Consider the following 23,953-nt stretch of genomic DNA (forward strand, 5'->3'; position numbering starts at 1 on the left):
CATAGTGTGTGAATATACGTATATTTTATGTACATACTGGCAGGCTTATTGACTTATTATTTACACAAGCTGAGCTTCTTGCTTAATATAGATTACAATAGCATAAGCAATATGTCAACAATCTTGCTAGGATGGATAAATAAAGAATAAGGCCAAATTTAAAATGTTAATTTGTGCGATAGCATGTTGGTGTGCTGCGGTCCATTCTTTCTGAATGGCACTCCGTGGCGGCTGGTGGGTTCCCCTTTTGGAAGGGTGGCAAACATGCACCAACTCCCCCCCTGCCGCCGGGCAGCGTGGCACTTACCACCCGCCAAACCACCTGTGGCACTGACCACAGCAGCACCCACCTGACCACCCACGGCACTGACCACCCACCGGACCACCAGCGGCACTGACCACCCACAGGTGGTCCAGCGGAACTTACCCGCTGTGTGGCGGGGCTGTCCTCCTCTCCTGCAGTGTTGAGACTGTCCTCCTCCTCTCCTGCAGTGTCGGGTCTGTGTTCCTCCTCTCCTGCAGTGGCGGCGCTGTCCTCTTCTTCTCCTGCAGTGGCGGCTCTGTCCTCCTCCTCTCCTGCAGTGGCCGTGCTGTCCTCCTCCTCTCCTGCAGCGGCGGGGCTGTCCTCCTCCTCTCCTGCAGCGGCGGGGCTGTCCTCCTGCTCTCCTGCAGCGGTGGGGCTGTCCTCCTCCTCTCCTGCAGTGGCGTGGCTGTCCTCCTCCTCTCCTGCAGCGGCGGGGCTGTCCTCCTCCTCTCCTGCAGCGGCGGGGCTGTCCTCCTCCTCTCCTGCAGCGGCGGGGCTGTCCTCCTCCTATCCTGCAGCGGCGGGGCTGTCCTCCTCCTATCCTACAGTGGCTGGGCTGTCCTCCTCCTATCCTGCAGCGGCGGGGTTGTCCTCCTCCTCTCCTGCAGCGGCGGGGCTGTCCTCCTCCTCTCCTGCAGCGGCGGGGCTGTCTTGCTCCTCTCCTGCAGCGGCGAGGCTGTCCTCCTCCTCTCCTTTAGCGGCGGGGCTGTCCTCCTCCTCTCCTGCAGCGGGGGGGCTGTCCTCCTCCTCTCCTGCAGTGGCGGCGCTGTCCTCCTCCTCTCCCGCAGTGGCGGCGCTGTCCTCCTCTCCTGCAGTGGCGGCGCTGTCCTCCTCCTCTCCTGCAGTGGCGGCGCTGTCCTTCTCCTCTCCTGCAGTGGCGGGGCTGTCCTCCTCCTCTCCTGCAGTGGCGGGGCTGTCCTCCTCCTCTCCTGCAGTGGTGGGGCTGTCCTCCTCCTCTCCTGCAGTGGCGGGGCTGTCCTCCTCTCCTCCAGTGCAGGCAGCGGCGGACCCAATGTCTGCTCCTCAGGCCTCACCACCTGTGTGTCTCCTCTTTCGCCAAAGCGCTAGGCATCCAATAGGATCACCTGGTGCTCTGGCCAATCAGGAAACAGGTCTCAAAGACCTGCCTCCTGATTGGCGGGGAGGAAGGAGGAAATGTAATGGAACCATAGCGAAAATTTATTTGCTATCATCACGCAACAGGATGGGATCGGAGACGCAGTGCTCTGCACCCCCAGCCCACTCTTTTCTGAAGCCTATTAGAGCCTCTGGCTCTAATCACGTGCTTCAAAATACACACCCCTGCCTATCCCCGCCATAGTAATTCATGTGTGTGGCTTCCTGAAAAGGGACGAGCACATGGATAGGGAGGGCGGTGAAGGTGTTGGGGGGCGCCCGTGCACCCACAATGCACAGGCCGACACGGATGGCACCCCAATGCACTTTACCAACACACCTGTCTTGCTGCACAATGCAACACAGAGTAAAGCACTACCATGTGTTGAAGTGTGCTACTTTGCTAAAAAAAGTAATTTTCTCCTGGTGTTTTTTAGCGCGTTAGGCAGCCCATTTGAATGGATGTGTTGGCCTAACACACAGCACATCAACACACCACAAAGATGTAAATGGGCCCAAAGAAAGGACTGAAATACTTCCTTTGCCTGGTGAGCATTCTGCTCCAGTTTTTGTTCTGGCTCTAAAGGTGAAGGTCTAGACATGTGGTTTTGTGATATCTGCTGAAGGGGAGGCTCAGCCAGTCTGAACTCTGATCTCCCAGCTCAGCAGAAATTACGATAAGTACGTGACTAATGTTAACACAAGCAGCCAGCACAGGGATCCTGGAGCTCAATTTTCTCCAGGATCTACAGATCTATTACAGTTTTTATCTATCATTGTAAGACTGTTAACATAGCTTTATGTTAAAGAAATACAGCCAGTTCGTTCTGCATTTCTGTGACCCCTTTTCAGCAGACAGCAGGCTGAAGCTTGCTGTCGTCTGACGTCACAAAGCATGTGGGCGGATCTATATTTAAGTAGAGTTTTGCTTTAAAATGTGAATATAGGTGCTCTTCAAAGATACATTTACATAGACTGTTTTTTTAAATGTGTTCCTTCTTTCCCGTGTAGGTGCCTAAGCATACAACACAGGGCTGCAAGTATAGCTTAACGCTCTCTAAAATACAATCCACAGTGGATGGCTTTTTAGTGGTCAGTATAGCAGCAGCAAACAGACGGTCAGGCGATCCCTCCTGAACACCCCATTTATTTTGTATTTATTTTTTACTGTTATTTTTAAAATTGCCCAACATCAGTTGTTCATTTTGGAGGGCCATGAGTGAACTGTAAGCTAAGGCACCTTTCACACTGGGGCGGGAGGTGCGTCAACAGAAAAGTGCACTATTTTTAGCACCGCTTTACCGTCAGATTTGCGGCGCTATTCGGCCCCTTGCAGAGCGGTTTTACCCCCCCCCCCGCTAGTGGCCGAGAAAGGGTTAAAAACCACCGCAAAGTTCCTCTGCAGAGGCGCTTTGCCAGTGGTATAGCCGTGCTGCCCCATTGATTTCAATGGGCATGAGCAGTGAAGGAGTGGTGTATACACCGCTCCAAAGATGCTGCTAGCAGGACTTTTTTTTACTGTCCTTCTAGTGCACCGCTGCAGTGTGAAAGCTCTCTGGGCTTTCACATTGGAGAGACAGCAGCAGCTGTTTCAAGTCGGTTTGCAGGCGCTGTTTGTAGCGCTGTAGCGCCTGCAAAATGACCCAGTTTGAAAGGGGTCTTAGCGTTTGCCTTGTGGCATGCAACTGCACTTTTGCAAAGTGCACAATCTGTTTGCTATTAGTAAATCAACCCCGATATGTCAGAAAATGCATAGTAAAATGTATTTGGATAGTGTTGAGGGGATTAGGGCCTCTGTCAGATTTTTATTGCGGTTTGTGTCCCCATTATGGAGAATCGCCCTCTTTGTCCTAGTAACCATAAAAAATAGTTGTCTCCAGGATAGGAATAGAGGGGAAATCTTCCAGTGGGGCACTTAATGCAGTAACAGCTTTCTTTGGAGAGATTGCCTCCCACTTCTTATTATGGCTACGGACTTGGCTAAGGAAAATCTCCCCAATGGCAGAGAAAATAACAGGTTTTAGATGTTCTCTTCTCTATCTAAAATTAAAAAAGTTTTGGCCTTAAATAGAATCTAATTCTATTTAAAGAAATCTAACAGACTTTCCGTCACATCCAATAAAATAAGTAAAAATTTCAGCAAAATCTAAATTATGCTTTAATTAGAAATTGTTAGCACATATATCACATCGCTTTTCTAGCTAAATACTGTGAAGGATTCATTGCAGGTGCATTTAATGTGACATTTTGGCGCCCCCTAGAGAACTTTTTTTGACACATTTTACAAATGATCTAGCCGTACTTGAATTCAATTACATTCCATCTCTGATAGTTATAGGCATTTTCCACAAACCCTCACATCTTCTCTGTTCCTGTACACAACATTGTTTCTATAATGTTACAGGCTTGCTTAGCCCCTACACACCTGCCTATATATTTAATCTTCACCCCTTCCCTTCTCATATCCTCGGTCTTTCTTAATCTTCGTGCTTCATGCTTTTCTCATTTATCTCTATCTTGTAAAATCAAGTTCACCGCAATCTCTTCTCTTTTTTTTGTAATGTTTTTCAACTTGCATATTATGACATCCATCAACATCAACGTGAAATCAATAGTTTTGTCTTATGGTTTTTTTTCTGCAGCTTTATATCCTGTATTCATCATCTCTATTTCTGTATTAATCTATCTGTGTTGTTATCTATTTTGTTTGACCAGAGTGTCTAATCAGTATGCCATGTTAATATTTAAGTATTGGCTAGATCAGTGATGGCGAACCTTGGCACCCCAGATGTTTTGGAACTAGGTTTCCCATGATGCTCAAATACACTGCAGAGTGCATGAGCATCATGGGAAATGTAGTTCCAAAACATCTGGGGTGCCAAGGTTCGCCATCACTGGGCTAGATGGTTATTTTAAAACGTGTAAGAGCACAGTTCTCCAACAAGTTTATTCACTAAAGCAATACAATGATAAACAGTGATCTATAGGTACAGTTTTCAGAGTAATGCCCTGTACACGCGGTCAGAAATTCCGGCGGAAAAGGTCCGATCGGATTATGTTGTCTGAAAATCCGATCGTGTGTGGGCTCTATGGGACTTTTTCCGTCGGAAATTCCGATGGAAAAAGTTTGAGAGCTGGATCTAAAATTTTCCGGCAACAAAATCCGATCAGACTTTTTCCGATTGTTTGTAGAGAATTCCGACGGACAAAGTACCATGCATGCTCGGATTAAATTATGAGACCAAAGCTTTTGGCTACTAGCCTCTACGTAGTCCCGTCGTAAGCAACAAACTTCACCTCATTCCGAACGATTGGATTTTCCGACAACGATCGTGTGTATGCAACACAAGTTTCGGCCAAAATCCGTCGAAAAAAATCTGACGGATTTTGTGGTCAGAATGTCCGACCTTGTGTATAGGGCATGACTCTTTAGACGATTTCATTTTTCTTATTGCACATTGTTCATTGTCTCTTTTTGCTGAATAATCAAGCACCTATGCCATTTAATAAACTAAAAGTAGATCAGTTGTATGCGAGAATGGTTAATTCAATACAAAATTCTGCTCGGGGCGTACTTTGTTCTCCACAGGCTTCACAAGCTATGGCCATCTCTGTTAGCAGCCTGTAGGAAATGCGGTCACCCAGGCAGGGACTGTTTTCATCCTGACTTGTCCTTTCATTTCCCAGTTCTGGCTGGATGTTCAATAATACGGTAATCATGGGTACCCAAGTCCGTCTCACTCCGGCACCAAGATTATGTATTTTCTAAGCAAAGAAATCAATCATCATTCACTGGAAAAAACACTTCTCCTCTCCTCCTCTTGTTTTCTGAAAATGTTTAGTTAATTTGAACCTCCTTTTTTACTGATATACCTATAAAAATAGGGGCAGCAAGAAAAAACTTTTCATCAAGGGGCAGTTTCAGCCCCTTGATGTTGTCTCTACCCTGGTAAGATGCTCTACTATATCTTTATATCATCTTTAGGCGCTTTGAACTGGTACATGAGCCACCCTGTTAGGTACAGCTTTTGAGTGTGAATGGATGTCTGTGTTTTTTTTCACAGGTGACCCCCCCTTTACTGCGTTGGTTGGTCCATCTGGAATTTGTTCAACTTTTTTATTGTGCTTAAAAGCTAATAAAACCAATTTCTAAAAATACATGTAAGAAGGTTAACCAGTTTTTATTATATCACCATTTTTCATGCCATAAGTAATATACAGTACATGCTTATAATAAAAACATGTACCATATGAGCTGGGAAGAGGAGACGGCCAGGGACTCTTCAGATGACTAGCTAGATATTGTTTCCAATATGCATACACTCCATTGCTATAAAAAAGACTATTGTTAAGCTCCATACTATAAGGTACTATACCCCAGCCAAATTACACAAACACTACACTTTAGTGCCAGAAACATGCTTCCGGGGATACCAAGACGGGCACGCACCTTCATACTTTTTGGAGCTGTAGAACTCTCCGGTCACTATGCAGGAGGCCACTACTAAAGTCCCATACACACTATCAGTTTTTCTTCTGGGTTCCTCCTTCAGATTTACCAAAACCATGTAGTGCAAGGGCCTGCCTGGTTGCATACAAATTGAAACTCCTAAGGTTTGATCTCATATTATATGGTTTTGGTAAATCTGAAGGAAAAACTCAGCAGAAAAACTGATAGTGTGTATGGGGCATAAGGTGCTTCAGATTACGGCATGCTAAAAACTCTAAAATATCAGATGTGTATCCTTTACACTGGACTTCCAGAGGTTCCACCCCTTCACCAAAAATTGGCGCACACACACACACGTTATTCAGTGCCATTCAATGGGCTATTCCCCTTAACTGGCGGTCCCCCTTTGTGCTCTGGTCTCAAGTGCTCCACCGTATGGAAGCTATAAAAGTGATGGAGAGGATACACTATACCATTATGGATACCATGCACATCTTCGACCGTACATGGGAAAATTGGTCAGCCTATTAATTACAAAGTGCTTCCACAAGAGCTCTCTGTTTTATATGAGTTGTTATAATGGTACAGTTCTCCCAAGTTATATTAGATTCCAGTAATCCATCTATGCAGGTTTGTTGGGCTAGGAAGGTATATGTATGTTGCAAAACTATTTTGATGATATGATTCTAATATTTGATAGCCATATATTTCTTTTTATTAATTTTTTTACTATATCTATTCTGATTTTCAGATATAACGGAAGATTTCTCTGTACTCTTTCTCTTGTATATGTTGGTATGCTTTAATAAAAAAAATGTTAGTAAACAAAAAAAACAAAAACCATATACCATATTGGTACTACTCACCTTTAAATTATGTACATTTTATTGAAAAACCTGAGACTATAAGGTGACATGAGTAAAGTATCAATTGGGATTCCTGAGGCCCACCAGAGGAATCAAGAACACGGGCCCACCTTTAAGTGGAGAGCAGCTGTGTGCTGTGATAGGTGACAAGTTAAACCAATAGGAACAAAAATTAGGAGGCGCATGCCAGCTCTAAGCCCTTGTACACACGGTTGGACATTCTGAAAACCAAATCCGTTGGATTTTGTCCGAAACTGTTGCATACACACGGTCGGACAAAGTTGTCGGAAAATCCGATCGTTCAGAACATGGTCACGTTATTTCGTTACGATGGGACTACGTTCAGGCTAGTAGCCAATAGCTTTGGTCTAGGAATTTGATCTGAGCATGCGTGGCACTTTGTCCGATTGGAATTCTTTACAAACGACAAAGTCTGATCGGATCATGTTGTTGGAAAATTTTATAGCCCTGCTCTAAAACTTTGTTGGTCGGATATTCCGACGGAAACAGTCCGATGGAGCCCACACACGGTCGGATTATCCGACAACGCGGTCCGATCGGACATTTTCCATCGGAATGTCCGACCGTGTGTACAATGGCTAATGGTGACAGAAGTTGGTCGCTGTTTTGGGGATTTTGGAACACTTAGGGAGCCTAGGTATGGGGAGTTGTGAGCAGGAACCTGAATGCTTCACCTATTGAATGTAATTAGCACAGTGGATAGTTTCATCTACCCACAGATTCTGTTTAAGGAACAAATGAATGTATCTTCCATACAGTTTTAATACTTGTTCAATATTTATTGCCTTTCATTCTGCTTGAAATATGTTTCTAGAAAGCACAGTCTGTTAAGCAGTCAAGTAATCTATAATTTAAATTCTCCGTTCTAATCAAGCCTTTTTCAAAGCTGTTCATTTCAAACCGGTATTTTTTCAAACTGTGAAATTATAAAAGCGTAAAATGTTTTACTATTCCTTACAGATAATGTGCAAAATGGGACTCATTTCAGAAAATGAAATATGGGTGCCTGAACCAGAGTCTGTGGTAAGTCCCACATTCTTCTTCAATTCATATAATTAATGAGTTTGATGATATAGAGGTAAAAAAATATAATTTTGGTAAAACACCAGCTTGTTAATTTCCCACAAATCCTTTCTAGCTGAGCAGTATATGTCAAGCTCTGCGGGGACAGCTGATGGAAATTGAAGTGGGTGGGAAGCAGCTGTAGGATAATGGTACTAATGATTATCATTTGTAAATAAGATAGGACTTTGTCATGAACACACAAGTCATTATTACGTGTTAGTATTACAACACATTGCATCTGATTGCTTTTCAACAACCTTTCACTCTGTATCCACTGTTCTGTTGACTCATTGTTCATATCGCTTTTCTTCAGTTTGCATTTACCTTCAATCTGCCGTTAGCTTTTGGTGTTGATTTACCAAAACTGGAGACTACAAAATCTGGTGCAGCTCTGCATAGAAACCAATCAGCTTTCAAGGTTTTTTTTTTTTTTTTTTTTTGGTCAAAAGCTTAATTAACCACTTTCAGACCGGACCATTTTGCTGGTCAAAGACCAGACCACTTTTTGCGATTCGGCACTGCGTGGCTTTAACTGACAATTGCGCGGTCGTGCGACGTGGCTCCCAAACAAAATTGACGTCCTTTTTTTCCCACAAATAGAGCTTTCTTTTGGTGGTATTTGATCACCCCTGCGGTTTTTATTTTTTGCGCTATAAACAAAAATAGAGCGACAATTTTGAAAAAAACGCATTATTTTTTACTTTTTGTTATAATAAATATCCCCCAAAAATATATATAAAAAAAAAAAATTCCCTCAGTTTAGGCCGATACGTATTCTTCTACATATTTTTGGTAAAAAAAAATCGCAATAAGCGATTATTGATTGGTTTGCGCAAAAGTTATAGCGTTTACAAAATAGGGATAATTTTATAGCATTTTTATTAATAATTTTTTATTATTATTTTTTTTACTAATAATGGCGGCGATCAGCGATTTTTATTGTGACTGCGACATTGTGGGGGAACCAACGGACATTTTTGACACATTTTTTGGACCATTGTCATTTATACAGTAATCACTGCTATATAAATGCAGTGATTCCTGTGTAAATGACACTGGCAGTGAAGGGGTTAACCAGTGGGTGACAGTGTAGGGGTTAAGTGTTCCTAGGGGTGTGTACTAACTGTGGGGGGGGTTGGGCTTTCATTTAGTGAACACTGATCTCTGCTCCAATCACATGGAGCAGAGATCAGCGTCACTAGTTGCTAGGCAGAATGGAGAAATGTTGTTTACAACGGCATTTCTTCATTCGGCCACTCCGTGAGACGATCGCAGGGATGCCTGCGGCGATCGAGTCCGTGGGTCCCACTACCAGACTCACGGGGGTCCCGACCAGCGCAGGAGCGTGCTGCCGGCGGCGCGCTCCGGATGGCAGGGCGGCAAATTTAAAGGGACGTACATGTACGCCCATTTGCCTGCCCGTGCCATTCTGTCGACGTACATCGTCGTGCGCTGGTCGGCAAGTGGTTAACCACTTCAATACTGGGCACTTATACACCTTCCTGCCCAGACCAATTTTGAGCTTTCAGTGCTGTCGCACTTTGAATGACAATTGCGCGGTCATGCTACACTGTACCCAAACTAAATTTTTATCATTTTGTTCCCACAAATAGAGCTTTCTTTTGGTGGTATTTGATCGCCTCTGGGATTTTTATTTTCTGCTAAACAAATAAAAAAAGTCTGAAAATCTTGAAAAAAAAACATGTTTTTTTTTGTTTCAGTTACAAAACTTTGTAAATAAGTACGTTTTCTCCTTCACTGATGGGCACTGACGGGGCTCCAGTGACGGGCACTGCTAAGGCAGCACTGATGGGCACCAATGAGGTGGCACCAATGAAGTGGCACTGATAGGCGGCACTGATATGCGACACAGATAGACACTGATAGGTGGCACAAATAGGCACTGATAGGTGGCACGAATTGTCATGGATAGGTGGCACGGATGGCCATGGATAGGTGGCATGGATGGGCATGGATAGGCAGCACAGATGGGCATGGATGGGCATGGATGGGCACTGATAGGCGGCTAGGATGGGCATTGATAGGCGGCTAGGATGGGCACTGATAGGCGGCATTGTAATTTAAAGTTTTGTAGGGATGGATGCCCATCAGTGCCAAACAATAATGCATGCCAATCAGTGATGCCCATTGTGGGCACTGATTGGCATCCATTATGGGCACTGATTGGCATTCATTATGGGCACTGGCTGGCATCCCTGGTGGTCTAGGGGGCATACCTGGTGCTGGGCATCTCCTGCTGGTCTGGTGGCGTCCCTGGTGGTCCAGTGTGGGCATCCACGGGGGGGGGGGGGGGCTGTGCTGATAATCGATCAGCACAGACCCCCCCTGTCAGAGGAGCAGCCGATCGGCTCTCCTCTACTCACGTCTGACAGATGCGAGTGAGGAAAAGCCGATCACCGGCTCTTCCTATTTACACTGAGATCAGCCGTGATTGGACACGGCTGATCATGTGCTAAAGAGTCTCCGTCGGAGACTCTTTACCGAGATCGTAGTTGCAGGGTGTAAGACTGACACCCCGCAACAATGATCGCCGCGATGCGTGCCCCCAGGGGTGTGCAGCGGCTTAATATCCTGATCACGTCATATGACGTCCGGTCAGGATATTACAACCACTTTGCCACCGTCATTTTGCTATATGGCAGGCGGCAAGTGGTTAAACAAGCTGAAGTTGGAAGCTGATTGGCTACCAAGCACAGCTGCACCAGATTTTGCACTCTCCAATTTTAGTAAATCAACCCCATTGTGTCACTAAAATTTAAGGCTGGACATAAAGCAGCCCATGCAAAGAAAACCCTGAATACTCACCTATCCTGCTGCCCATAGCACTGATTTCTGAAGTAGTAAAGTAAAAAATGCCAGTTGAACATTCTGCAGAATATGACACTTCTGAGAGTGCCAGTTTCCTAGAACATGTGGTTCCTCCGCCCACCCCTACTTCACACATGCTCACTACAAGATACAGTAAGGACATTGGGCCATTGAATTGGACTACTGAGGGCAGCTGTGGACCAGAAATCTAAACCTCCCCAAAGTGCTGGATAATGCAGGATCTCAAGTAGGCATGTTTTCTTCACTACTACTGAGGTCGGCAGCATGAGCAAAGAGATGTATGTAATCCAAATTATTTTTAACCTTTATTTTAACAACAGAGTCTGGTAACACTTAAAAGATAATGCTTGTGTTTCACATAATGTTCATATACTGTGTTTCACATAATGTTTGACTGTAAAAAGAGTGCTTATATATTTGTACAGCTAAAAGAATAGCCAAGTGGAATTGAATTAACTATGTCTGGCTGATTTACTAAAAGTTTTATATTTTCATTTTAAAATCTTCTTTTATTATATTTTTTTAAAAGAATGTGTTACAAAGAACTACATCAAGGGAATCCTAAGGGGTGTGCCCATTAAGGATTCCGTCATAGTGCTGACAACCAATGAAAATTACTGTAAATTAGTGAGCCCTGAGGAAGCAACAAGATGCAGTGAAATGCGTAGACTTTTTGAAGCTACACTTAGTGCTGGTTCACACTATTGCGATGCTAGACATCGCATGTAATTCACAGCATCACTGCTGTTCAGATTACATGTGATGTCTGTGCGGTGCGATGTCAGCCATACAGATAGTATGGCTGATATTGCACCACATCCGGTCCAAACACCCACAGGACCCTTTTTTCTGTTCATACCAGAATTGGATCGCATGTGTGTTCACACATATGCGATCCGATTCATGTCTGAACTGTAAGTTCGCAGTGCGATATGCGAGCTGAAATAGGGGTGTCGTTAACATATAATGACACTCCCCAGCATATGGCAGTGTGAACTGCCGTGCACGTCGGGTGTGATGTGGGAACCCGCAGTTGATTTGCAGGGTTCTCGCATCGCAATAGTGTGAACCGGCACTTACTGTGTGCTGGTGAAGTGTGAGAATCACACATACATAACAAACATTGGTATTTACTGCCTTTTTAACATGCTAGGAGGATGATCTTGATGTAATACCTACATCACATATTCGTTTTAAAGATATTTTAAAAGATGATTTTATAATTATCTTTTGTGAAAGATTTGTGTATATTAGGTTGCAGATGCCCAGCTGATTATAGTCCTATGTATGGCGGAATTCTACATATTTGATTATGGCGATAAGGACACCCACAATCACAGTGCATCATGGGCAGGGTGCATATGCAATTTCATAGGGTGGTGTGTCTGAGCAGGTGTCCAGTGAGACCTGCCATACTATCTAAAGGATTCACTAAATATTTGCCAAGTGTCATATTTAACAAGAGCACATTTGCTACATTTTTATTGCAGGTAAACATGCTCTGTGCAAATGTCAGAACAGCAATTGTTTTCATGTGTACAATGGTGCAATATAAAATATATAAAAATCTAAAAAACAAACAAAAACACACACAATACATGTTCTGTTCTGGGTTATAAAAAACTTTTTTTCTAGTAATTTAACTATTGGTTATTTGGTGGGGCTCACCAGGGAGAGTGCTTTAGGGCCTTCTCTACATACTGAATTTGAGGCATAGTAGCCTGTAGTATACTGAAAGTTTTTTTTGTTGTTCTCTATGTGTGATTGCAGTGTTGTTTCTTGATGAGTGGAACTGACTTGCGGTGTACTTTATATTAGGTAATAATGGGCTCCATTCACAAAGTGGTATCTTACCAAAACCGAGTATGCGGGAGGATACCGCATAGCAATCTTTAAAATAATTTTTGCCATTCACTAAAAAACACTACTAAATTACCGCATTAGTAATTTTATGAAGTCGTGCGGTATTTTAGAAGTGAAAACATGCAGCAAATTAGTGGCTGGCGGTAGCCAGTGTATTTATCACCAGTAGTAAATACCATGTTGTTAAAGCGGGAGTAAATCTGCTGACTTTTTTTTTTTTTTTTTTTACACCTGTAAAGGAAAAGGCATAATGAGCTAGTATGCATTGCATACTAGCTCATTAGGAAATACTTTCCTTAGAACGAGGTGCCAGCATCTCACTCAGTCCACCGAGGGAGCTGACATTTTCCCTCTGCGTGTCTTCCGGGTATCGCGGCTCCAGCGCTGTGAGTGGCCGGAGCCACGATGCCGTCACATGCGCACAGGAGTTTTCTTCCCGGCAGGGTCTGGCGTCTGCCGGACTCTCAGCCGAGAATCCCAGTTGCACATTCGCTGCTGAAGTCACCGGCTCATTGCAAGGGGAACAGGTTTAGGAGATATTCTTTTTACCTACAGCTAAGCCTTATTATAGGCTTACCTGTAGGTAAAAGTTACAAAAATTACTATACAACCGCTTTAAGAAGTGGGCGGCTGCCGTGTCCTTAACAGCTGATGAGTCATCCATACCAGGCCCTTTGGGTCTGGTCCAGATATTGAGGGGTACCCTCACACCAAAAAAAAAAAAAAAAGCGGAGTCCTCCCCAAAATCCATACCGGACCCTTATCCGAGCATTCAGCCTGGCAGTTCAGGAAAGGGGTGGGGGGAGGCCGATTCTTGATGGGGATAAGGGCCCCTTCCCCCCAACCCTGACCACTAGTTGTGGGGGTTTGTGGGCAGGGGGCTTATTGGTATCTAGAAGCCCCTTTAACACGGGGGCCCCCATATCTTGGCACCCCCTATGTAAATGAGTATGGGGTACATATTACCCCTACTCATTCATCATTAGGCAGGATGCAGTTTTATTTATTAAAAAAATAAATGTCCCCTGGTGTAGATCCATCGTCAATCACGATGCCCGCCGCCACTGCCAATCTGGAAATAAAAAAGCACCACTCCCGATGAATGCTGAGGGTCCCGAACAGTCTGAGGGTTCACAAAAAACTCAAACTACCTCCTGTCTTTTTTTTTCACTGTGTGAAGCAGTGGAAGGGGAGCTCAGACTAGTGTCTTATGCTGTGCAGTGTTATCTGCACTGCAAACACTTGGCAAATAGTTTACTGTCTTCTACAGTTTCACTGTTTTCCTATTATGATTACAGCTGTAAAATTTGGAATTTTCCATCACTTTCTATCACAGTAACAAATAATCCTCAGGGCAGATAGTTTTGACTCTCCCATGTGGGAACACAGACAGCAGTAAAACCTGACAGATATTCTAACCCTGCCATATTCTATCCAAAAATAAATAAAAATATATTGGCTAAAGATATGCTTTGTAGTGTAAGCATGAGCTTAACATACCCTTTTAAATTCAGCACCAAGTAGCCTTAAGTGAATTTAGTCATTTTGTAACAAACTACACACAGAAATGGGTAGCTCTAGCATCACTGAAACCTAATTTGAACAGACATTATAATATCATCTAATATTTTAACCTGCCCGCATTAATAACCATCATGCCGAACAGACAGTGTATTAGCTGTGCTTGGACTCAATTTATCACTGGGCAATAAAAAGAAAACAGACTAGTGAAAGGAATCATCAACCTCTTATGCAAATTTAAAAGATTAACCACTTCATCCCCGGAAGATTAGGCCGCTCAATGACCAGAGCACTTTTTACAATTTGGCACTGCGCTGCTTTAACTGGTAATTGCGCGGTCATGCAATGCTGTACCTAAACAAAATTTAAGACCACAAAAATAAGACCAAAAAATAAATAAGATATCTTGTTTTTGTTAGAAGAAAAATCCAATAAACTCAATTTTAGTCATACATTTAGGCCAAAATATGTCAATAAGTGTATATTTATTGATTTGCGCAAAAGTTATAGCGTCTACAAACTAGGGTACATTTTCTGGAATTTACACAGCTTTTAGTATATGACTGCTAATCTCGTTTATTTAGGTGCTAAAATGGCAGGGCAGTACAACTCCCCCCCCCCCCCAAATGACCCCATTTTGGAACGTAGACACCCCAAGGAAATTGCTGAGAGGCATGTTTAGCCCATTGAATAGTTTATTTTTTGTCACAAGTGCTTGAAAAATGACAAAAAAATTACACAAAGTTGTCACTAAATGATACATTTCTCACACATGCCACAGTTATATGTAGAATCACACCCCAAAATACATTCTGCTGCTTCTCCTGAGTACAGAGATACCACATGTGAGACTTTTTGGGAGCCTAACCGTGTACATGACCCCGAAAACCAATCACCGGCTTCAGGATTTCTAAGGGCATAAATTGTTGATTTCACTCCTCACTACCTATCGCAGTTATGAAGGCCATAAAATGCCCAGATAGCACAACCCCCCCAATGACCCCATTTTGGAAAGTAGACACCCAAAACTATTTGAGAGGCATGTTGAGTCCATGGAATATTTTATATTTTCCCACAAATTTTGGGAAAATTACGATTTTTATTTTGGACAAAGTTGTCATTAAATGATATATTTCTCAAAGATGCCATGGGCATATGTGGAATTACACCCCAAAATACATTCTGCTGCTTCTCCTGAGCACGGGGATATCACATATGTGAGACTTTTTGGGAGCCTAGCCATGTACAGGACCCCGAAAACCAAGCACCGCCTTCAGGCTTTCTAAGGGCGTAAAATGGTGATTTTACTCCCCACTACCTATTACAGTTATGGAGGTCCTTAAATGTCCAGATAGCAAAAAAAATAAAAAATTACCCTATTTTGGAAAGTAGACACCCCAAGGCCGAAACTGTGATAGGTAGTGAGGAAGTGTAGCGGCGAAAAACTACACACATTTTTAAAAGCCTTTACAGGTTACTAATTTAGATTTACAGAGGAGGTCTACTGCTAAAATTACTGCCCTTGATCTGACCTTCATGGTGATACTTCATATGCATGGTGCAATTGCTGTTTACATATGACACCAGACCGACGCTTGCTTTCGCCTTTGCATGTAAGCATGGGGGGACAGGATTGCTTAATTTTTTTAATTATTTATTTTGCTTTTTTATTTTATTTTTAAACTGTACATTACATTTTTTTTAATTATTTTTGTTATCTCAGGGAATGTAAATATCCCCTATGATAGCAATAGTTAGTGACAGGTACACTTTTTTGAAAAAATTGGGGTCTATTAGACCCTAAAGCTCTCCTCTGCCCTCAAAGCATCTAACCACACCAAGATCTGTGGAACCACCGGCTGCATTCTCGGGTTTCCTGTTGGGAAAGGAGAGCCCGAGAAAACCATGGAAGAAGATAGGAGGGACGGATGTTCACTCCCACTGCTTGTAAAAGCAGTCTAGAGGCTAATTAGCCACTAGGATTGCTTTTACATAAAAGCCGACCGCTGGCTGAAAAGATTGATACCAAGATGATACCTAAACCTGCAGGCATCATTCTGGTATAACCACTCAAAATCCAGCAACATACCAGTAGGTCGCTGGTCCTTGTTGGACATGCATTGTAAAGTTCTTTTTTTCATACATCCTGTGGACTGAATGAAAAAAAGATTGATTCGTGGGTATGCCCACCATTAGAATACCTCCCTTCATCCACCCACTTCTAATGATGGGCATGCATGCACGATTTTTTTTTTAACTGTGGTGTTAAAATCACCTCCTACAGCGCTGGAGTCGCTGATTTATGTATCGTGGGAGCAAACGCTGTTGCTGTCCAGATGAATAAATCAGTGCCGCAGCTGAATGGCCTAAAAAAAAAATATGCCGAAGCATGGGGGCAATCCACCCCTAATGTTAGGAGCAAATCGCTCCTCCACCCTTGCCCCCATGCTTTGGCATATATGCTCTTTTTTTTAAACTGTGGTGGTGAAATCACCTCAGCGACAGCGATGGAGCCACGGATTTATGTATCGTGGAAGTAAACGCTGTTGCTGTCAGAATAAAAAAAAACCTGTGCTGCAGCTGAATGATGTACCTGCTAAGCAAATGATGGTTAACAAAAAAAAGTAAAGTAACATTACAGTATAACAGTAAGTCCATGAGAGAGAACAATAGATATAGAACGATAGTGAGCGGACAGTAGAGAGCGAACATAAGAGAGAGAAGAAAAAATAAAACCACAGCTATTTTTGGCTTTTCTATTTTATATATTTTTTGTGTTTTTTTATTTATTTTTCTCACTTTTCTAAAAACTGTAAACTGAACGTTGCAGATTAGGGTCTCTCAAATGGTGATGGCCATCACATCTTTCGAGACCCTGTGTTAGTGTGCCCTAGGACAGTGTAGTGCTGTACCCTATGCTAATACTCCACTAGTGTGTGGTAGCGTTTGAAACGCTACTGTGATTCATAGATGCAGAGACTAGGTTGGTCAGGACAGGAAGGACAATAAAAGCGTGTGTCATGCCTAAACCTGTGTTTTTTGCAGACATGACATTTTCTTTGGGGTGTTCTTTGGGTAGGGGTGGACATACGGAAAATGCCTCTCATGCAGCCGTCTCACTGCATTTGCGTTGGGAAGGTGGGCCATAGCTGGAAACAGAAGGGCTGTAACGTTCTCTTCCTGGAATTTGAGGAAGGATCCAGTCCATACTGAAGCTTTGTATAGCACAAAAGCATTCAGCAGAGCCAATTGAATAAGTATATAGACACTTTTTTATACCAGCATCTGGCCTTACGGGCAGTTAGGTACAGCGCCAACAACTGGTCATTGAGGTCCACCCCCCCCATATTAACCGCTTGCCGACCGCCTCACGCCGATATACATCGGCAGAAGGGCTCGTACAGGCAAACGAACGTACCTGTACGTGGCCCTTTAAGAGGCGGCCAGTGGGCGTGCGTGCATAAGTCAGGTCACAGGTCCCACAGACTCGATCGCCGCAGGGATACCCGCGATTGCAGCAGGGAGAGGAAGAACGGGGAAATGCTAATGTAAACAAGCATCTCAACGTTCTGCCTAGTGACAGTGTCACTGATCTCTGCTCCCTGTGATCGGGAGCAGAGATCAGCGACATGTCAATGTAGCCACACACCCCCACAGTTAGAAACACTCCCCAGGGCACACTTAACCCTTACACTGCCCGCTAGTGGTTAACCCCTTCACTGCCAGTGCCATTTACACAGGAATCAGTGCATTTTCATAGCACTGATTGCTGTATAAATGACAATGGTCCCAAAAACGTCCGATGTGTCCACCATAATGTCGCAGTCACGATACAAATCACTGATCACCGCCATTACTAGTAAAAAAATAATAACTTTTGCGCAAACCAATCAATATACGCTTTTTGCGATTATTTTTTTTTACCAAAAATATGTAGAAGAATACATATCGACCTAAACTGAGGGAAAAAACATTTTTTATATATTTTTGGGGGATATTTATAGCAAAATGTAAAAAAGAATACGTTTGTTTTCAAAATTGCGCAAAAAAAAAAAAACGCAGAGGTGATCAAATACCACCAAAAGAAAGCTCTATTTGTGGGGGGGAAAAAAAAGGATGTCAATTTTGTTTGGGAGCCACATCGCACGACCGTGCAATTGTCAGTCAGCGACGCAGTGCCAAATCGAAAAAAGTGCTCTGGTCAGGAAGGGGGTAGATTCTGCCTGGGCTGAAGGGGTTAAGGTTGTATTCGTGGAGATAGAGGGGTTTCTCCACAACAACAGTCGCCGTAGAAATTTGGACTGTCGTATCAGCATGAAGGGTGGACAGATTGAAAACATTCCGTGAATCTCTCCACTTCACTGTTAAGGCTCTCTCCCTCCATCTAAGTCGGGATTCTACAAGCCGTTGGGGGAAGCCCTGGCGATTAGGTCACACGGTGCCACATGCACCAATTCCATAATCAAAAAGGTGACTAAAAAGTGGCACGCTCGTGTAATAATTGTCCACGTACAAGTGGTACACCTTTGAAAATAAGGTTGACACCAAGTCCCACACAATCTTACCAGCGCTCCCTATGTAGTCTGGGCAGTTCTCTGGCTCTACGTGACTATCTCTTCCCTCATAAACCATAAAACTATATTATTGCCCTGTCACAGAGCTTATACATCTTGACCCTGTATCTGGCACGCTTGCTGGGAAGATATCGTTTGAATGACAAGCGGCCAGAAAACTTTATCAGGGACTCATCAACGCAGACAACTTGATGGGGAGTAAACAAGGCTGCAAACTGTTGGTTGAAGTGGTTTACGAGGAGCCAAATTTTGTAGGCCCGATCAAATCCAGGATCACTGAGGATGACAGAGTTCATTGTCATTGATCTGCTCGTATTGTGTCCTGGTCATGGAGGCAGAGAACACAGACATATGGTGAATTGGGTCAGTGGACCAATATGACCACAACTCACTCTTTTTATTTATGCCCATGAGGAGGGATAGACTGAGGAAGGTCTTACATTCGAAGACCGTAAGAGGTCTCCAATCTTTGGCAAGGGTCAACTGGGGATTAACGGCGATGAATTGACCAACATACAAATAGCTTTGATCCACAATAGATCTATAGAGATCTGTGAAAAACAGCGAGTAAAAATCAAGTGGCGTAAAATAAACAGTTTCCACCTGAATTCTGGGTTGGCCATTGAATGGGGGAAGTACGGGTGCTGCTGAAGTGGTGGGCTCCCAGTTAGGTTTGCCAAATGCAGCAGGAAGGGCACTACGGGCGCAAAGTGCCTGTATTTGCCTTCTTCTTGGTGGCAGCGGGACACTACTCATGCTAGTCACCTCACCAGCTTAAACTGCACTTATGGGACTTGCCACGTCACCAAGTGTTACTGCGGTGCTGGATGTACGACCAGGATGTACTAGGCCACTGGTGCTTGCCAGTTCGCCAGAAGGATGAGCGGCACCAATACTGGCTCTCTGCTCCATACGAGAGCCCTGCAGTTCTTGCACCTCAACGACAGCAGAAGAACGGGGTCAGATACGCCTGACCCTGGTAGGGACCACTACTCCATCGTCAGAGCTATCTGTCAGGGTGCTGCTGCTGTCTACCGGTTCATATTCTGAGCCTGAATCTGACAGATGAGTGACTCCCCCTTCACCATCCATCATGCTCAGAAACGTGTAGGCCTCTTCACTACTGTACCTTCGATTTTACATTTTGGTCTCTAAATTTACTGGTACAGTAGTGAGACTCACAGGAAAAAGAGCTTCTGACTGTCAGTGACTGCTTCAAATGCTACAAAAAACAACTGTTAGCATTCGCAGGGATCAGGCCTGACACTGCAAGCGCTGCAGTTATGTATTTTGTGTTTTTGTGACAATGAGCGATTGATACTGCACTTGGGTGGGCTGGGCTGAGCTGGGCAGAGGGGCTAAACGCAGGTGCTAGCAGGTATCTGGGCTGATCCTGCTAACACTGCATTTTTGGGAACCCTATTCTGCTGGGGACGCTAGTATAGATATGATCAGATCAGATATGGATCCGTTCATGCGCTATACTACTAAGGGAGGTGTATGGTACGTGCATTGGTGTTAGCGTTACTGGCACTGATGCCTGGGGCGACGCAGACCCTATCTGACACTAAAACCTAACTAATATCATCCGCTGGGTGATCAGGGGGTTAAACCTTTATTTAGTTAATATACAGCAGTTGCCTTGACACTATATAAAAAAATAAGAAAAAACTAACCAGCATCACCCGTGACACTTATACAGTGATCATTGGCGATGGGGTGATCAAGGGGTTAAAACTTTATTGGGGGGTCCCCAGACCTATCTAGGCCTTCACTAAGTATCCTAACACAGATTTTTGTCACCAATGACACCAGTACAGTGATCAAAAAAAATTATGAACACTGCACTGGGTGACACAGTGACAGGGGGTGAAGGGGTTAACTAGGGGGGTGATCGTCGGGGTGCCAAGTATACCTATGTGAACTGTTGTCAGTATAGTGCTGATACACTTACTCTGACATGTCTTCTCTCCTCTCTCTGGAAGAAAAAGACTTCCACGAGGAGAGATGAAATCACTTCCCCTGCTGTGTTTACATTACACATGCAGGGGAAGGATCTAATTCACCGGGAGCGATCACCAGTTCCAGACCAGATACCATTGACCTGGGCCTGGGGATTGATCTATCTGGATCAAATCCGATAATCGCGGCCACAGAGGGGACATGCGCATGCGCCACCCAGGCGGCTGCACGTGCGACGTATAGCTACAATGCTTCACGCAGCCGACCAACCTGCTGCAGTATAGTTGCGGCGGCTGGCCTGGGATTGGTAAAAAAAAAAACACCTTTAGGGGAGAAAAAGATATTATACTTACCTAGGGTCTTGGGGAACACCAAGTACGTCAAATCGTGATTGCAGGTTTTTGAATGAGCCGAAGCGCAGTCGAGGAACGAGCCAAAGGTGGGTAACAAGTGGTAGTTGAGATAAGGACAGCTGCAGATGCTCAAAGGAGCAAGATATTGGCTGAATAGAGCACCGTAATCTGGCAAACAGGAAGTGCTTAAATAGGAAGTTCATGGGAAGAGCAAGGAGTTCAAGGTTCACCAGAAACAAGGTACAAGACAAGGTTATCCAAGGGTGCAGACAAAATGCTGTCCAGTGGCTCTGCAAGCAGCGCTATTGCTAGACTCAGCAGAGGTTGTGGGTTCAGATCCCAGTCTTGACACTATGAGATTTGGAGAATTCTACATTACCCAAATCTTGCTAGAAGGAAGATAATAACTTCCCCTAGACATTTTAGGTGTAAGGTTCAGTTTAACCCCTTCAGCCCTTGAAGATTTTACCCCCTTACTGATCAGAGCACCTTTTGGGATTCGGCACTGCAACGTTTTAACTGACAAATTTACACACAGAGATCCCGTTTTTCCGTGTGCCCCGAGCAATCGCAAGAGCCCAGCGGTGATCGCGACCGCCAGGCACTCGCATCGGCTCCGTGGGCGAGCAGGGATGTAATCCTACTGTGCAACATATAGCTGCTAAAGATGTGCATCATGATCAGTTTTTCATGAAATCCGTTTTGTTCTTCTTTTCATCCTTTTTTAGATTTCAAAGCTGCTGATCTCTAGTCTCTTACAGCCACTTTATGTCTCCATGCACCCACTGCAGAATTAGTTATACATGATTGCTTAAAGTGGACTTTGTATTAGAATACAAGGTCCGTTCAGATTTTCCAGGCCCCCTCCCCCTTTGCAGGTCACCTACTGTAAATGTATAATGTATCTGTTTTAGATTTAATTTACCCCTGTCTTACACAGCAATGGGTGTAATGTTCCTTCTGGAAACAATCCCGGGGAATGCAGAGCAGGTAGAATCTTGCGAGAAAATACTCATGCCATTGCACGAATGTCTTCTCCCAAGATTTAGGCTGCTCTGTATTCCCCAGGACCTAGTTGAAAGGAGAGTAATATTTTCCCTCTCCTAGACACTACAAATAGAATAGAAGGGTCAGGTAAATATATATCTACAAGTGTAGGTGATTTGTGATGAGAAAATGAGCCTAAACAGTAAGTTTCACTTTAAAGCCAGGCTCCTGGTACTGACAACAATAGACCAATAGTGAACAATGTGGCTCATGACAACCCAGGGGCACAATTGGCAGACAGTTGTGCCCCCATAAAAGGAGATGTCTGGGTAAAATCCCTCATGGCAGAATCAACAGGTATAATTTAAAAAGAAGGTTTAGATTTAGGGCTCATGTCAATAGGTTTTGTTCACATCAAGCGGGTTTTGTATACCATACATGTTTATAGGAATGCTTGAAGCAGGTCAAAGAAAATCAGCTGCGGCCCAAATGCACCTGTAAATAATTTTTGACTCTTAGAAGTATCTCACACTAATGTCCAGCTGATGCCATTGACATGAGCCCAAAGCCTGTCTTCACAGACCCATAATCGATTGTCAACAACATATGCAATTACTTTAGCATGTAGCAGTTTATTAGAGTTTACAGGTGTCAGATCTACTTTAAGAATGCAATTCCCTTTTCTCTGTTGTAATTTGTTCAGTAACAAAAAAGATAGGTGTTTTTTCATGAATTATCATAAACAGCGGTTAAGAAATGTATGAACTACAAAAGTCATTTGCATGACAAACCATCTAACAAATGATCTTTTCTTCGTAGGATGTCCCTGCATTGCCATTCAACAAATCTTTTTTGGAAAGAAATCTACCATCTGCTCGAGGTTTAGTGAGGTTCATTGGCTTCTCTACTTTCTTAGCAGTGGCCACTCTTGGATTCTTCGCACACAAGAAAGGATTTGTTTTTCGAGTTTAATATTAATTCTTGTTATTTTCATTCTACCAAGTCTTCATGAAAACCAACCACTTTGGTATTTGGATATATCCATTTTTAGAATCAGATTTTGAATCTATGTTCATAAACTGGACAACCCCATTTTTAATGCATATTCGATTCTTGAGTTTACTGATAAGAAAAAGAAAAAAAAAAGAAAATCATTTAAAAATAAACGTAAAAGGTGATCGATCATAAATAGTACCTCCCAAAGACAAAACAATAGTTATGAGATGTAATTTAACATAAAGTGCAGTAGAACATCTGTTATTGGTTGTATAGTATGCCTGAGTTTATGTGCCTGAGCAATAAAGTAGCTCAGAATAGAAAGCAGGCCAACTACATACAGTAAACGGTTTTATCAACCATAAATCGTCTTTGTGACCCTTAAAATATAATATGAAACTTACTGAAGATATTAACGGAAATTGTCAAGCAGTTCTAAAATTGTTAACCTATCTACTGTTAAACAGATCCTTACTTAGGTTTCTAAGAAAATTAAAATAACTGCAAGTTCCATAAAATAACCCTTACTTTATTTTCAGAGCTTAGGAGCATCTGTCATCATTAGGGCTCATGCACACAAGATATAGTGAGTGGACAATATGATGGAAAAGTGAACACTCTCTTGCCTTGCAGCTGTGGATTTAGCGTTTTAATGTCCTTAGCATGCAATTTGTACCCTTTCTGCGTGCTCTCATGCGTTTGCTCCCACATTCCAAAGGCCTACTTGCTTGTCTTGGTCCATTTCCTTCGTCTCAAACTAGCCCTTGTGTGTACATGGTGTATTATGCTATGTTGTTTTTAAGCAATATAGAAATGCCAAAACTATTACTTCATAATGTATACCAGAGAGGATATCTCTTCCATTTGCTTCCTAAATCTCTTTGGGATTACAGGCTGCACGCTTGTCATGGCATTAATGAATTCTACTCTGCCTTATAGATTTGAAGTATATTAGGTAGGAGCAGGAGACAGAATGGGGATTCTAGAATATGAGCAGAAACACCCTGAAGCTTGAACAAGGTTGG

At 43.4% G+C, this 23,953-nt stretch overlaps 1 protein-coding gene across 1 annotated transcript in view; it reads left to right on the forward strand.

Annotated features, from left to right (window-relative positions):
• Positions 1-23,294, forward strand: part of LOC143982305 (amine oxidase [flavin-containing] A-like) — a 191,597-nt gene extending 168,303 nt beyond the window's left edge. Inside the window, exons 14-15 of the mRNA XM_077480914.1 lie at positions 7,718-7,780; positions 22,752-23,294. Of these exons, the coding sequence (XP_077337040.1) occupies positions 7,718-7,780; positions 22,752-22,904 (216 nt within the window). The 3' untranslated portion in view covers positions 22,905-23,294. The remainder of the gene's footprint in view (positions 1-7,717; positions 7,781-22,751) is intronic.
• Positions 23,295-23,953: the final 659 nt, after the last annotated feature.

The sequence above is a fragment of the Lithobates pipiens genome, unplaced genomic scaffold, assembly GCF_037356315.1.
Source record: "Lithobates pipiens isolate NorthernLeopardFrog02 unplaced genomic scaffold, aLitPip1_a1.2 Scaffold_16, whole genome shotgun sequence".
NCBI lineage: Eukaryota > Metazoa > Chordata > Amphibia > Anura > Ranidae > Lithobates > Lithobates pipiens.